The sequence below is a fragment of the Phocoena sinus genome, chromosome 6, assembly GCF_008692025.1.
Source record: "Phocoena sinus isolate mPhoSin1 chromosome 6, mPhoSin1.pri, whole genome shotgun sequence".
Lineage (NCBI taxonomy): Eukaryota > Metazoa > Chordata > Mammalia > Artiodactyla > Phocoenidae > Phocoena > Phocoena sinus.
This window is the reverse complement of record NC_045768.1, coordinates 50,826,745-50,842,405: the sequence shown is the minus strand read 5'-3', so window position 1 is coordinate 50,842,405 and position 15,661 is coordinate 50,826,745. Positions and strand designations below refer to the sequence as shown.

The 15,661-nt window shown below is 41.4% G+C and overlaps 1 protein-coding gene across 4 annotated transcripts in view; it reads left to right on the top strand.

Moving 5' to 3' along the window:
- Nucleotides 1-15,661, top strand: part of PIP5K1B (phosphatidylinositol-4-phosphate 5-kinase type 1 beta) — a 324,986-nt gene that overhangs the window by 294,090 nt on the left and 15,235 nt on the right. For all 4 annotated transcript variants that reach the window (XM_032635392.1, XM_032635395.1, XM_032635393.1 and 1 more), the window contains exon 14: nucleotides 7,600-7,717. In XM_032635392.1, coding sequence (XP_032491283.1) covers nucleotides 7,600-7,717 — 118 coding nt within the window. The remainder of the gene's footprint in view (nucleotides 1-7,599; nucleotides 7,718-15,661) is intronic.

Here is a 15,661-nt window from a genome sequence, read left to right as displayed (position 1 = left end):
CAAAGTATAGTATAAAGGTTCTTAAAGCCCAGATAATACTTTATGTCCTTATGTGAATCATTTTCATGTATAACCTTTACTAACCTCTTTGCTAAAAATAACGGAATGTTAAAATGAAATATTTTTACTATCAGTTTCACCAGAGACCCAAAACAAAAGCAAGGTGTGAGACTGCAGGACATGCAAAGGAAGTGGTCAAAAACCGTTAGCTGACCACCACCTCCAGTCCCTAAAAGAAGTTAGAGAAGCCAAGAAGAGTTGGCAGTTTGAGTGTGATCTTTGGAGAGAGATGTCAGGGAGTGTGGGTGCCTGTCCCAGCCCAGGGAAAGGGACTTCAGTGGGGCTTCGGAGGGCTTGCTAGTGTGTCCCATGGAGTATAGGAGACCTGGGTGTGTCCCCTAGTGTCTGACTCATGCCTGAGACCCCAAAAACTCCAATGGCAGAGCCCGGAAAGTATGCTGCTTGGAAATGCTCTATGCCACTCACTCACTTCTCTCCCTTCTGTGCTTTATTTTTCTCCTTGGTGCTTTTGACCAACATAATATGTGTTTTAGGTATTTTTCTCATTATCTGTTCTCCTCAATGCTATGTAAGTTCCATGAGGCAGAGATCTCTGTTTATTTTAATCTCTGCTGCATCCTGGCACCTAGAATACAATGTGCAACAATGGCTGTTTGTGTTGTACATCCGTTATCACTCATCACTCCCAACAATCCTGCATGTTTGGTATTATTATTCTCATTTTACATGTGGGAAACTGGAGTTCAGAGGGGTTAAGAAACTCATCCAGTATCACACACACAGCTAAGAGGAAGAGCCAGAATTCAAAGCCAGTCATCTGATTCCAGAGTTCATGCTCTGCCTGGAATGCCTTATCTGCTCAGGTATCCAGTTCCCTAGGGTGTATTCTCATTCTTTCTTGGGCAGTAGGTAGGACCTAATCTAAGAGTTTTAGGGAAGTAAAATGCCAGTTCTGTACTCTGATCTCACTCAGTACATACTGAAGAATGAAGATAACAAATATTTTTAAAAGATTAATCAATTGGTTATATAGCTTTTGCTATTTTTTTTAACATCTTTATTGGAGTCTAATTGCTTTACAATGGTGTGTTAGTTTCTGCTTTACAACAAAGTGAATCAGTTATACATATACATATACCCCCATATCTCTTCCCTCTTGCGTCTCCCTCCCTCCCACCCTCCCTATCCCACCCCTCCAGGCGGTCACAAACCACCTAGCTGGTCTCCCTGCGCCATGCGGCTGCTTCCCGCTAGCTATCCACCCTATGTTTGGTAGTGTATATATGTCCATGCCACTCTCTCGCTTTGTCACAGCTCACCCTTCCCCCTCCCCATATCCTCAAGTCCGTGCTCTAGTAGGTCTGTGTCTTTATTCCCCTCCTAACCCTAGGCTCTTCATGACATTTTTTTTTCTTAAATTCCATATATATGTGTTAGCATACGGTATTTGTTTTTCTCCTTCTGACTTACTTCACTCTGTATGACAGACTCCAGCTCCATCCCCCTCACTACAAATAACTCAATTTTGTTTCTTTTTATGGCTAACATTCCATTGTATATAATTTCAGATTATTCTGAGTGCATTTAATGGGACTATAAATGCCTGATTATTTATATAGAGCTATATATTTATATGTCACTTTGGTTTAAGTATTAAAACATTGGAAGCTTAAATAGCTTTGTTGTTCTTGTGAACTATTAGATGTGTATTATTTTTAATAATGAATATTAATTACTTTTTTAAACTGTGGTAAAATATACATAACGTAAAATTTACCATCTTAACCATTTTTAAGGGTGCAGTTCAACAGTGTTAAGTACGTTCACATTGTTGTGCAACCAATCTCCAGAACCTTTTCATCTTGCAAAACTGAAACTCTGTACCCATTAAACAACTCCCCATTTCCTCCCTCCCCTCAGCCCCGGCAACCACCCTCCTACTTTCTTATCTCTGTGAATTTGACTACTTACATGAGGAAGTAGGTGGAATGATACCACCTATAGGCTACTGAGAAAAATGCTGCTGTGAACATGGGTATATTCGTTTTAGGGTTACCATAACAAAGTACCACAGACTGAGGGGCCTGAACAACAGAAATGTATTTTCTCACAGTTCTGGAGGCTAGAGGTCTGAGATCACTGTGTCAGCAAGGTTGGTTTACTCTGAGGCCTCTCTGCTTGACTTGTAGACCGCCGTCTTCTCCCGCTATCTTCACGTGGTCTTTTCTCTGTGTGTCTGTGTCCTAATCTCCTCCCCTTCTTATAAGGACACCAGTCATATTGGATTAGAGCCACCCCAATGATCTCACTTAACCTTAATCACCTCTTTAAAGAGCCTATGTCCAAATACAGACACCTTCTGAAGTACTGGGGGCTAAGAGTTCAAGATATAAATGGACGGTTGGGGGAGGCACACATTCCAGCCCATAAGACTGGGGGAACAGAAATGAGATTGCCGGCTCATACGGTAACTCTTTTAACTTTTTGAGAAAGATAGATATGTGGCTTATAAAGCATACTTTACCTACTTACTTTTCCTCAAACCTTTCTGGCCATCATAACTCTTCTCAAACAAAAGATCTCCACAGCTCATATCAAGCTCACAACAATCCTGCATGTTTGGTATTATTATTCTCATCTGTCCTCAAATCCTGCATTTGTTTATTATTATTCTCAAATCTTCATTAGTATTCTCAAATGTTTATTACTCTCAAATCCTGCATTTGTTTTTGCTGGTTTATATGATGATTTTCAAGCTCCTAGGTACATTGGCCTCAGCTCCCTCAACTTCTGCAGTGGCAAATTTCTAAAATTTCATCACAGATGACCATAGAAAAAATGTTTAATTGGAAAACAAAGTTTATATCCCAGCTCTATTCAACTGCAGTGTGACCTTGGGCGAATTATTGTGCCTCCTCGGGCCTTAGTCCCCTCATCAGCGGAGTAGGGATGTTGGGCTGACACATACACAGAGGGGCCAGGCAGAGGTGATGCAGATGGGTAGAACAGGCCAGGTGTGACGCCGAAGAGAGCAGTGGGGACCCTGGGGAACCAGAAAGGACATGCCGCAACCTCATCGCTACTCAGAAATGTGGGCTCAAAGTTGCCTGCTCTTCTCGTTTCTCATAAGAAGCTGTGGAAAACTGGGTTTGGTAGGAATTTCCTGTTTCTTAATTTAGCAATCATTCAAATTAAAAAAAATCTCCTTGGGCCCAAAACACACTTCTCTCAGCCAGACTGGGTCTGTGGGCCAGCAATTTGCACCTTCTAGGCAAAGCATCCTCCAGGATAAAGGTCCCCTTACCTCTGCTCGTACTTCAGCAGCACTGGCCCTGTGACACTGCAGATGGTCAGGCTTCCCCAGCCTGCACGCAGCATCTCTCCACCTCAGGCCTTGAAATCGCAGAGCCCAACTCTCTCATGTCAGGTCAACTAGAATTTTTTTCTCTATTAGGAAAAAGAAGATGTTTTCTGAATGACCGGCAAATAAATCGGGGGTTTATTCAAAACAGATAATTCTAAAATGTATGTAACCTAAAAATATCTATTCCATCACATTTCTGATATTTCTGATACTGTGTACTGAGAGATCAAGTTTAGAATCATGACCCTTGGTGGGAATATACGTTGGTGCAGCCACTATGGAGAGCAGTATGGAGGTTCTTTAAAAAGCTAAAAATAGAGTTATGTGGTGCATATGATTCAGCAGTCCCTCTCCTGGGCATATATCCAGAAAAGACAAAAACTCAGTTCGAAAAGATGCATGCAACAATGTTCATAGCAGCACTATTTACAATAGCCAGGACATGGAAGCAACCTAAATGTCCACTGACAGATGAATGGATAAAAAAGATGTGGTGTGTATTATGTATGTATGTATGTATACACACACACAATGCAATATTACTCAGCCATAAAAAGAATGAAATAATGCTATTTGCAGCAATACGGATGGACCTAGAGATTATCATACTAAATGAAGTCAGACAAAGACAAATGTCATATGATATCGCTTATATGTGGAATCTAAAATATGACACAAATGAACTTATCTACCAAACAGAAACAGACTCATAGACATAGAGGACAGACTTGTGGTTGCCAAAGGGGAGGGGGGGAGGGAGAGGGATGCACTGGGAGTTTGGGGTTGGTAGATGCAAACTATTACATTTAGAATGGATAAACAACAAGGTCCTAATATATAGCACAGGGAATTATATTCAGTATCCTGTGATAAAACATAATGGAAAAGAATATAAAAAAGAATGTGTATATGTGTATAACTGAGTCACTTTGCTGTACAGCAGAGATTGGTACAACATTGTAAAACAACTATTCTTCAATATAAAAAAAAGAATCATGACCCTTAGGTACCTCATGAAACTTTTTTAAAACTTTATTAATATACATTTCACATACTACAAAATTCACCCATTTACAGTATACAGTTTTGTGAGTTTAGTATATTCACAAAGTTGTGTAACTGTTACCAGAACCTAAATTTAGAATGTTTTCAATGCTTTAAAAAGAAACCCCACACCCAATAGTAGTCACTCCCTATTGCCCCCTCACCCCTGCCCCTGGCAGCCACTAACCTCCTTCTGTCTTATAGATTTGCGTCTTCTGTACCTTTCACCTAAATGGAATCATACCACATGTGGTCCTTTACGACCAGCTTCTTTCACTTACCGTGTTTTCACGATTCACACGTTGTTGCGTATATCAGTGCTGTTATTTTTTATTGCAAAATAATATTCCATTGTATGAATTATTTATCCATTCATCAGTTGGTGGACATTTGGATTATTTTCACATGTTGGCTATTATGAGTAATGCTCTGTGAACATTGATGTTCAAGTTTTTGTGTAGGCATATGTTTTCATTTTCCTTACATATATACCAAGGAGTGGAGTTGTTGGGTCATGTGGTTTTGAAGATACACAAAACTGTTTTCCAAAGTAGCTGCATCATTTTACGTGCCCATCAGCAACGTAAGAGGGCTCTCACTTCTCCACATCCACCCCAACACTTTATCATCTGTCTTTTTTATTATAGCCGGCCTAGTGGGTGTGAAGTGGTATCTCATTGTGGTTTTGATTTGCATCCCCCTAATGAGTAATGATGTTGAGCATCTTTCCATGGGTTTATTGGCCTTTTGTATATCTTTTTTGGAGAAATGTCTATTCAGATCCTTTGCTCATTTTTAATTGGGTTATTTGCCTTTTTTGTTTTTTTACTGCAAGTGTTCTTTATATAATCTGGATATAAGTTCCTATGAGCCTCACTTTTGTCCCCCCAAATTTAAGGATGCTCAGAATATTCTGCTTACTAAGATAGGAATTATTCTAATACATGTGAGAAAACAGTGTAAATAACAGGAGGTTTGTGCTTTTTTTAAATATGCTTGTTTGATTTTATCAAATTTGGCCATATGCTACTGAGGAAATCTGGTATTTTTTTCTGTAATCATATTATATCTTAGCTAAAAGAATCGATAAATGTACCTATTAAACCCCAAAGAATACTCTAATTTTTGTTCTATTTTAATTTAGTCTTAACCATGCTAGTGGCTCACTCATCGTTTCCAAAAATAAAACAAATATTAGATTGAAAAATACTTGCAAAATGGATTTACTCCTAGGGAGGTGAACTCTGGATCACAAAAGGAAAAGAAAAAGAGAAGGATTACTTTTTGCTGTATTTTATACTACATGTGGTGCTATTAAAAAATTAAATTTAAAAAAAAATTAAATTTAAAAAGAAAAAGCACTTCTAGAGTATTCTTGGTTATACCCTTAATCTTAGGATGGAAATAATTAAAAATCATAAGGAAAACCTTAGACAAAAAGAGGTAAACTTAGATTTGAATCTCATCAAATAAATTATATGTTTACAAAATAACCCAGAAGACAGTAGAGATTTTTTTAATTGTATCAAATGTGAACCGTACATAATTTCCGACCACTTTCTTGCTTTGCTGTTTAAGTAGATAAAGCATTCATCTCTCTCATAAGGCTTAACCAGGCTGAACTGTTCTCTACACACGGGATTAGCGAGTGGCATCTTAGCAGTTAAAAGGCAAAAGCCAATTAAAACCCATCACTGCATCCTTGCTCTTGATCCAGAAAATAACCTGAGCAATGTTCATTACCACACAGTGCCTCTCCAAACAGCATCCCTTGAAACCTGATGGTTTACTTAACCCAAGAAATCTGTGAAGGCTTACAATATAAAGTCATCAGCTCAATGGAAAAAGGCCACATTCACCCTGCTCTTTAAAATCAATCAAAACAGACTCTGTTTCCCACATTGTATAACCCATCTTGGGTTTTTGAAAAGCAAGAGGACCTTTTACCTGTGTCCAGAACTTAAAGAGAAAATATAGCAAGCCAAGGTGAAGTGGCTTTCATCTCTGAATGTCCACATTCTCAAATATCACCAAATGGAAGACCTATGGGAGATCCCTTCTTCTCATTCCTCTTACTACTAGTCTGGATTCTTACAATTTTGCATTATATGTTATATAAATGAACCTGATTTCATAAGACCCACACAATTCTTTTGACGATTTTTTTTAATATTGAAAACCTCAGAATTTCTATTTCATGTATCTTCAGTTAACAGGTAAACATGTACACAAGTAGAATTATGTGTAGTCCCCAGACTAGGGGAGGGCAATAGTCCTCAGTAGTCGCCTGTCCAGCTGGGAAGCTCAGACAAGAAGCCCAGAGGATGACTTAGATGGAGCGTTTTCAACGGGGTGAGCTCAGAGCTCAGCCCAAAGGGGTGGCAGCCCTGGTGATGGGGAGTGAGCGAGGAGGCCAGTCTTCTGCACTCGGGCTCTCAGCCCCAGTGCCTGCTGCCAGGTTTGTCCCACGTGGCCGACAGCCAGCCCCCTAGCCCACCTCTTCTAATATCAATGTCACACTCTTCCACCATTGCTTGTAGATATTTTGTTCCTGCAAAACCATCACGTGCAAATTTCCACAGGTTAAAAACATAACTAATTTTTATTTCATTGGGGGAAAGATTGTACATTCCTTCAATCCTTCCTTCCTTCAATCCTACAAGCCCAGGAGGTTGGGCTTTCACCAGCCCCCCATGCTCCTTTGAGAACCATGGATGTAATTGAACCTTTCATGCCAAAAAGAAAAAGAAAAAAAACAATAGAAATCATCACTGCTAATGAGGCACAAGGTTATCTTCTATAAACTAGCAAAGCATCAGTACTGTTGAGAGAAGAATTTAAACAGTGAGAGCTAACTGTTCAGAGTCAGAGATGACTGGTGGGCCTCTAAATTCCCAGCAGTCCACCCTCACAAAGCATGGAGCCCACAGATCACCTCTCAGAAGTGTGAAGTGTCTCACGTGCTGAAGTAGACAGAGAAAAGGCACTGTCAGTAACGCCAAATCCTTGAAACTCAAGTGAGCGTCTCTTTAGGTATAACCCTATTTCCTTCAAATGCCCTACATTTGTTTTCTTGCCCCCAAGTTTTCCCACCTCAGCCGCCACTTTGGAGAAGTCCTTTGGTTTTTTTCTGAAGATCACATGCCCATCATTCTTCTTTATTTTTCCAGTAAAGGGTTACCTTCCAGTTCAACCTTTACCTTGGAAGAGGGGACCATCTACTTGGCTTCTGAGACAAATGCTCTGGAAATGCAGGATGATAGTGCCTCCGTGCTTGACGTCTATTTAGTAAGTAATTTCTGGTTTCTTCCCCTTCCCCTCCTGGTTTACAAATGGGCCTGGGCCATGGCTCACACAAGAACAAGTTCTGTAAGATCAGACATGCTTGGGTTTTAAAAGAAATAATAGCACCCTGTCACTTCTACAAATGGTGTGTCTTTTCACAAGCCATGTCGTCCCACAGTTCCTGTAGAACAGCACACAGAAGAGTATCTAGCATAAAATCCTAAATCACTGTATGTGATGAGAACAAATCCCCTACTGTTGAAGCCAAGTGGGGCGCCTCAGTGTCACTGCCCACAGAGTTATGTCTTCTTTTATTTATTTATTTATTTATTTTGGGCTGTGTTGGGTCTTCATTTTTGTGTGAGGGCTTTCTCTAGTTGTGGCAAGTGGGGGCCACTCTTCATGGCGGTGCGCGGGCCTCTCACTATCGTGGCCTCTCTTGTTGCGGAGCACAGGCTCTAGACGCGCAGGCTCAGTAGTTGTGGCTCACGGGCTTAGTTGCTCCGTGGCATGTGGGATCCTCCCAGACCAGGGCTCGAACCTGTGTCCCCTGCATTAGCAGGCAGACTCTCAACCGCTGCGCCACCAGGGAAGCCCGAGTTATGTCTTCTTTGACTCAACTGTATCCACTTGTGTGTGAATCTTCTTCGCCTTGGGCTTACTCCCTTGATAAATTGGTAGTCTAAGAGGCACAGAACCAGGTTATGAGAAGAAGTTGAATTCAGTGCCAAACGATCTTGACTCACTCCCTCCCTCAGTTGTCACCAGCTGTGTGATCTGGGCAGAAACTTCTCGTTACCGAATTAAGTCATATGGACTGTGCCCAGGCCCTAGCTTGGCTAAGGCCCTCTGCCTCAGCTGGGAAACGTTCTTTTTCCATTCGGGTTCGTGTAGCCAAATAATGAAGCTGAGATCAATGCGGCACAAGCTTGATTCAATGGCCAGAAAATGGAGAAGCGAGAACTTAGTTCACAGCTCAACTTCTCACCCACGTGGTGAAAAGGATTGTATTTTAAAGAGTGAAGACAAAGGGAGGAGGAGTGAGGCTAATGATGGAGAGGCATGTGCATTAGTCCACCTGGGAAGGGGCAGGGCTTTTGGAGGGAGTGGGGTGCCACTCTCTTTTTATCCTTTTTTGGTCCTTAATCTCCGGTCGTGGCCACCAGTAGGTGTATCATTTAATTCGCTAATGTAGTAAAATCAGTGTATAGTGAGACTCAGGGTCTGTCGGAGGTCAGATTTGTCGCCATCTTGGTCCCTGCTGGTTCCATCTGATGTTTTTGTCTGTCTCTCCCTGTAACTTCCTTTCTTATCTCCAGACCCTGTGACTTAAAGATTTATGTTAACTCCTGCTAAAGGTGGGGGGTTGGCGGGTTTTGAGCAAGGACCTGGCGCAGCTCTGGCAACACTCCACGTGTCCTTATCGGCCAAAGGAGGGAACTAACACCTGCCCTCCCTACCTCACGAGGCTGCTTGGAGGATTGTGAGTGATCACGTATGGGAACACCCTTTAGTGCGCCTCAAGCTGTCTGTGGAGGCTTAACGGAATTGTTAGCTGAGGCCCAGAAAGATACCCCGATGGTCTGGACTGCAAAAGAGGAGACTGAGCATTTTCCTTACAAAGTACATCTTGCACTCGTTCTGCACGCCCCTTCCACCCGCACAAAGTCTCGTGAGACGGGCAAGTGCTGATTCCGAGTTTGCTACTTTCGAAAGCCTTGCCGAGCCTGAGCAAACACTCTCCATCACTCTCCATGTGCAGGCTCGACCTTGGGCATCACACCACTCGGTGCGTGTCTACAGCAGCACATCTCCATGCCCCCATCCTCTGCTTCCCCGTATCCCCTAGGCTTGCACTGTATCTCCTCATGTGTACTCTGCAGGACATCAGCCCCAAATTGCTACTCCTCAGCCCAAAGCCTTGCAGCGTCTTCCCACCTCTCCCAGCGCACCATCCAAAGTCCTTAAGGCCCTATGCCTGTCTGGTCTCCCCCGCCTCTCTAACCTCCTGCCTTACTCTGTGCTTGCAAACGCTGTTCCGGTCACACGGGCCTCCTGGGCATTCCTCCCACAGACCAAGCACATTTCTGCCTCAGGACCTTACCGTTTCCATCTGAACACTTTTTCTCAGCTGTCCCATGCTTGCTTCCTCCCTCCCTTCGGGTCTCAGCCCAAACATCTCTTTCTCAGATGAGCTTTCCTTGACCCCCCTGTATAAAACAGCAACCTCCTCCCCACCAACCGTTGTGAGAGGATTTTTTTGTTTTTACACCGTAAATATCCCAGTTGTGGTACACGGTCTTTTTGCACTGAACAATACTCCTCCCCACACTGCCTTCACTTTTTTAAAAAAGTAGGTTATGGGCTTCCCTGGTGGCGCAGTGGTTGAGAGTCCGCCTGCCGATGCCGATGCAGGGGAAACGGGTTTGTGCCCCGGTCCGGGAAGATCCCACATGCCGCGGAGCGGCTGGGCCCGTGAGCCATGGCCAATGAGCCTGTGCGTCCGGAGCCTGTGCTCCGCAATGGGAGAGGCCACAGTGGTGAGAGGCGCGCATACCGCAAAAAAAAAAAAAAAAAAAAAAGTAGGTTATACTGCAAAATCCTTGCAGAAGAGTTGGCTCCCCTCCACGACCAAGAAGATAGGGAATTAACTAGGAAAAAATATACGGTATTTTTAAAATTTTCATCTGGAAGCAGAAATCAGGAAAGCTGAAAGACCAGGTGAAATCTCATCTTCCTGAGCTGAGGGTTCATGCACTTGCGCGCATCTTTACAAAAAACCAGATTTGCACCAGCCGGGGGCCTGTGATACTCCTGAGTGGAATGTAAAATCACAAGGTAGTTAAATGGCGTTGCTGGCGCCAGTTCCTTATCTGTTATCCCTTATTCCTTTGGTAGAAAAGTTATCTTATTCATTGTTTTGATTGTTCCTCCTTGGTACTGTCAGTTTTATTTCTAAGAATGTTGGTTTTATTAGTGTCTAACTTTATTGGGTTTTTTAAATGTCTTTATTTGAAATTGAAAAGCAAAGCACTTCAGAAAAGGATAATGCTTCCTAAGAAGCCATAGGGAAAAGCCACAGCATTTAATTGTTGCTTGTATTGAGAGCATTTGAGGACCAATTAGAAATATCATGGGCCTTTAGAACTGAAAGAGATAGCGGTGGTGGTTAGCTGGCTTGTGTGGTCAGCTGACCAGTCTTCCTAGCACAGTGTTCGTTGTGATTCAGAAGCATCGGAGGACAGGAAAGGAGAGGGAAGTCGGGCTGTAGGAGGGTAACAAGGCAGTAGAAACTTTTCTCACCAAGCTTGGAGAAAAACTGATCTAGTTTCATCTTATTTTATAGCTAATAACAATAAGCTGTGAAATATTTGGGGCATTTTCTTTATTTTACTGGCGTATAGTTGATTTACAATATTGTGTTAATTTCTGCTGTACAGCACAGTGATTCGGTTATACATATATACATTCTTTACCATTATGGTTTATCATAGGATATTGAATATAGCTCTCTGTGCTATACAGTAGGACCTTGTTGGTTATACATTCTCTATATAATAGTTTGCATCTGCTAATCCCAAACTCCCAACCCATGCCTACCCCACCCCCCTTCCCCCTTGGCAACCACAAGTCTGTTTTCTATGTCTGAGTCTGTTTCTGTTTGGTAGACTTTGTGCTTTTGTTTTTTTATTGAAATATAGTTGACTTACAATATATTATTTTAGCTTCAGGTAATTTGGTACTTTTATAGATTATACTCCATATATATTGATAGTTATAAATATTGGCTGTATTCTCTGTGTTGTGCATTACATACATCCTTGTATGTAACTTGTTTATTTTATACTTAGTGTGTAACTCTAAATTCCCTTCACCTATCTTGCCCTTCTCGCCACCCCTTCCCCTCTGGAACCAACAATTTGTTCTCTGTATTTATGAGTCTGTTTTTGTTTTGTTTTATTCATTCCTTTATTTTTTTAGATTCCACATAGAAGTGAAAACATATAGTATTTGTCTTTCTCTGATTTATGTCACTAAGCATAATACCCTCCAGGTCAGTCCATGTTGTTGAAAATTACAAAATTCTCATTCTTTTTTATGGCTGAGTAATAATCCATCGTGTGTGTGTGTGTGTGTGTGTGTGTGTGTGTGTGTGTGTGTGTGTGTGTATGTGACATCTTCTTTATCCATTCATCTATTGATGGGCATTTAGGTTGCTTCCATAACTTGGCTATTGAAAATGATGCTGTAGTGAACATAGGGGTGTGTATATCTTTTTGAATTAGTGTTTTCATTTTTTTCTGGATATATACCTAGGAGTGGAATTGCTGAATCATATGGTAATTCTATTTTTGAGGAATCTTCATACTGTTTTCCATAGTGGCTGTACCAATTTACATTTCCACCAACAGTGCAAGAGGAGGGTTCCCTTTTCTCTACATCCTCGTAACACTCATTATTTGTTGTCTTTTTGATAATAGCCATTCTGACAGGTGTGAGGTGATATCTCACTGTGGTTTTGATTTGCATTTTAGTGATGTTGAGCATCTTTTCATGTGCCTGTTGGCCATCTGTATGTCTTCTTTGGAAAAATGTTTGTTCAGGTCCTCTGCCTGTTTTTTAATCAGGTTGTTTATATATATAAAACATTGAGTTATATGAGTTCTTTATACATTTTGGATATTGACCCATTATCAGACATATCATTTGCAAATATCTTCTCCCATTCAGTAGGTTGCCTTTTTGTAGCATAGGATTTTGAACAATAATTAGAATGGCCAGTATGAGTGCTTACCATATGCAGGCGCTATCCCAGTGCTCTTCTTACGCTAGCTCTTTCGTGAAGGTGTGTGTTATATTTGTCTCCATTCATGCAGGTAAGGAACCTGAGGCTTAACTGATCAGCTCTCAGAGCTAGTAAATGGCAGAGCCAAAATTCAAATCCAGCTCCTACCTACGCCCCCTATCACTGTAGTGTTAACCATGAAGCACCGTATCACTGTCGTTGTTACTGATTGATTGACGTGTCCATCTCATTGGAATCAGGCTCCTCATGAAGGTGAGAGATGGATCCAAAAAGGAAGTGAGGGCTTCCCTGGTGGCGCAGTCGTTGAGAGTCCACCTGCCGATGAAGGGGACGTGGGTTCGTGCCCCGGTCCGGGAAGATCCCACGTGCCACGGAGCGGCTGGGCCCGTGAGCCATGGCCACTGAGCCTGCACGTCCGGAGCCTGTGCTCTGCAATGGGAGAGGCCACAACACAACGTGAGAAGCCCACGTACTGCAAAAAAAAGAAAGGGAGAGTAGTTTTTATAAAATTCCACTCTCATCTTGGTTTCCTTTCTATTTTTTCAAGTTTTAGTGCCACAGTTCTTAAACTTTTTAATCTCTAAATCCCTTTACATTCTAAAAATTGAGGATCCCAAATAGCTTTTGTGTGTGTGGGTTATGTCTATCAATATTTTATATTTTTAAAATGCGAAAATTTAAAAATACTCATTTAAAATAGTAACTATTAAAATGTTAAATAAATTTTTATGAAAATAACTTTTCCAGGACAAAGATAAGCTTAGTGAGAAGAGTGGCATTATTTTTCTTTTTTGCAGTCCCTCTTGTCTGAAGAAGCTGGATTCTCATATCAGCTTCTACCTACATTGGTCTGGCATGATCTGGCACACGACTGTATTCAACTGGGCACCCATGAGAGGGAATGAGAATGAAAGGGTAAATCACATCTTAGTATTAATAGGAAAATAGTTTGACCTCATGGACCCCCCGAAATGGTCCCCCACACCATTGCTCTAGTACTTTAACTTAGTCCTTTCAACTCTTGCAGAATCAAATAAGACAAGAATTAATTAGAAATAGGCACCAGGATACTATGCTTATCTCTGCCTCTCATTAATCACTGACCTTGAATTAATCAACCTTTTTGGTCCTCAGTTTTCTCATCTATGAAATGGATCATTAAGTCACCTCTTAAGACCCCTTCTAGGTCTGACTGGCCATGACTTATTCTAAATTACAAGGAGTTGTAGAAATAAGGTTTTTCCCAGAAGAGCTGTTTCTTCAAATTTCACTGTTTCATCACATATTCTACCATCATCCGTCACAGTATTTGATTTTTGTGGCAATGCATCTAGAAAGTTCTGCACCATTAACTTGTAATTCCAGGGTGTGTTTTCATGCTGGAGATTTTTATTTAGCATGCTCTTCCAATCTTAAAGGATACAGCTCATTGCCTTCCCTTCAATATTTTCATTTGCCTCCACACTGTGAAAGAGTGCATGGCAAAGAAAAGCATCAGAAGGGAAAACCAATCTTGCCTACACCTTTGTCTCTCCTTCCTCTTGACCTGATTAGAATCCTCTTAATCGTAGCCATCCTTACTGCAAGGGCAGTTGAAGGCTTCTGTGGTGACATTATATTGGGTGTTATAACCAAACATAGATTTCTCTTGTAATGTTTCTTCTCCTTTAAGAATTGGTAGTTGTAACTAATCCCCTAGTGCTACTGTTTGCATACGAATGGACGATACTGTTTATATCACTGTAAAATATGATTTAAACTCAAGTGATTTATGCACACCAGATAACATATGAAATTTCCTTATTAAAGATCCACCCACATTATGTGCATGTAAATTAGGCCAGCTATCCTGCTTTTTCTGATAATGTGACATGAAGTTAAAAAGGATAGCTTACCTTAAAAGGCTGCTAATTGTTCCAGCACCCTTATTGAAGCATTTGGTTCAGGTTCCATGTTCCTAGTTATTGCTTGGAAAAGGCCATTCACCTTCACGCTGTAGTTCCAGGCTATCTGATTCATTTTCAAATACTCAGATCATCGTGTTTTTGAAGATGATTTTGTCCAATGACCAAAGCGGTGTTTCCATTGAGTTTTGAGTTGACGACACAGATTAGGGTATTTAAAAGAATACAACAGAGATAAGCAGGCTCTTGCTTTTAAATGGGCAGTCGTGCCATCTTCATAATAGGGCTAGATTCCACTTTTTGAATAGTCTGATATTCTAAGGCACTGATCACGACAGCTTATTATTTCAGTTCCTCAGGCGACTCCTTTACCTGCTGTAGAATGCAATTTGGTGTTAACGGAAAGAGGAACAAGCAACAAAGGCAGTGCAGCTGAACAATGTCACGGGTGAGCGTGTCCTTTTTTTATGACTAGCTGAGAATGAATGGGTAAGTGGGAGATAATGGAGTTGCTTTTTTAAATAACATAGAAGTTTGAAAGAGGGCTGCCACAAAACGACAATTTTCTCACTTGTGTTATTTAGGTCTTGAGGTTATGCCCTTTTCTTTTTACACTTTTCCATATTAACAGCCTCTCAATAATATGTCCTTTCATCCCATACGTGTTTCTTGCAAGGTGGCTGAAGTACAGAAATAGCTGTGGGCAAAGAAACAGTTAAGCCATTTTTTTAGCCGTGCCGGTATTGGAGATCAGTGTGCTCTGATGTGCAGTTGTTGGACAGCTTCGTTATTTAATGTGTCTTTACGGTGCTTAATAATACTCTTGCATCGTGGGATGAAGGGTGGCAGAGAAGTGAAAATGATTGTGAATTAACAGCTTACCAGACTATTATGTATGAAAAAAAGCCCGAAAAAGAGAAGAAAAACACTTTAAATTAGGTGGTCACGGGGTTCCTAGGAAATTCAGTGGAACTTTTTGGCAAGAGAAACTGCCTTTCTGGACTTGACTCTGCTGGCGTTGACATTAATGACTTGTATGTGAAGAATCGGGTCTCTTGAATCCCTCCTTGCATGAGCCAGCATTGGCTGCTGCCAAAGATGTTTATTTGAAACAGTGGCAATTCTGTCGCTTCTCAGCAGAGAGCTACAGTCCCCACCAAACAAAGATGCTGCTCGAGGTTTTGGCAGATTTTAGTGAGACCAAAACAGGAAGAGGAGAAAGAAGCAAAGGCTGCC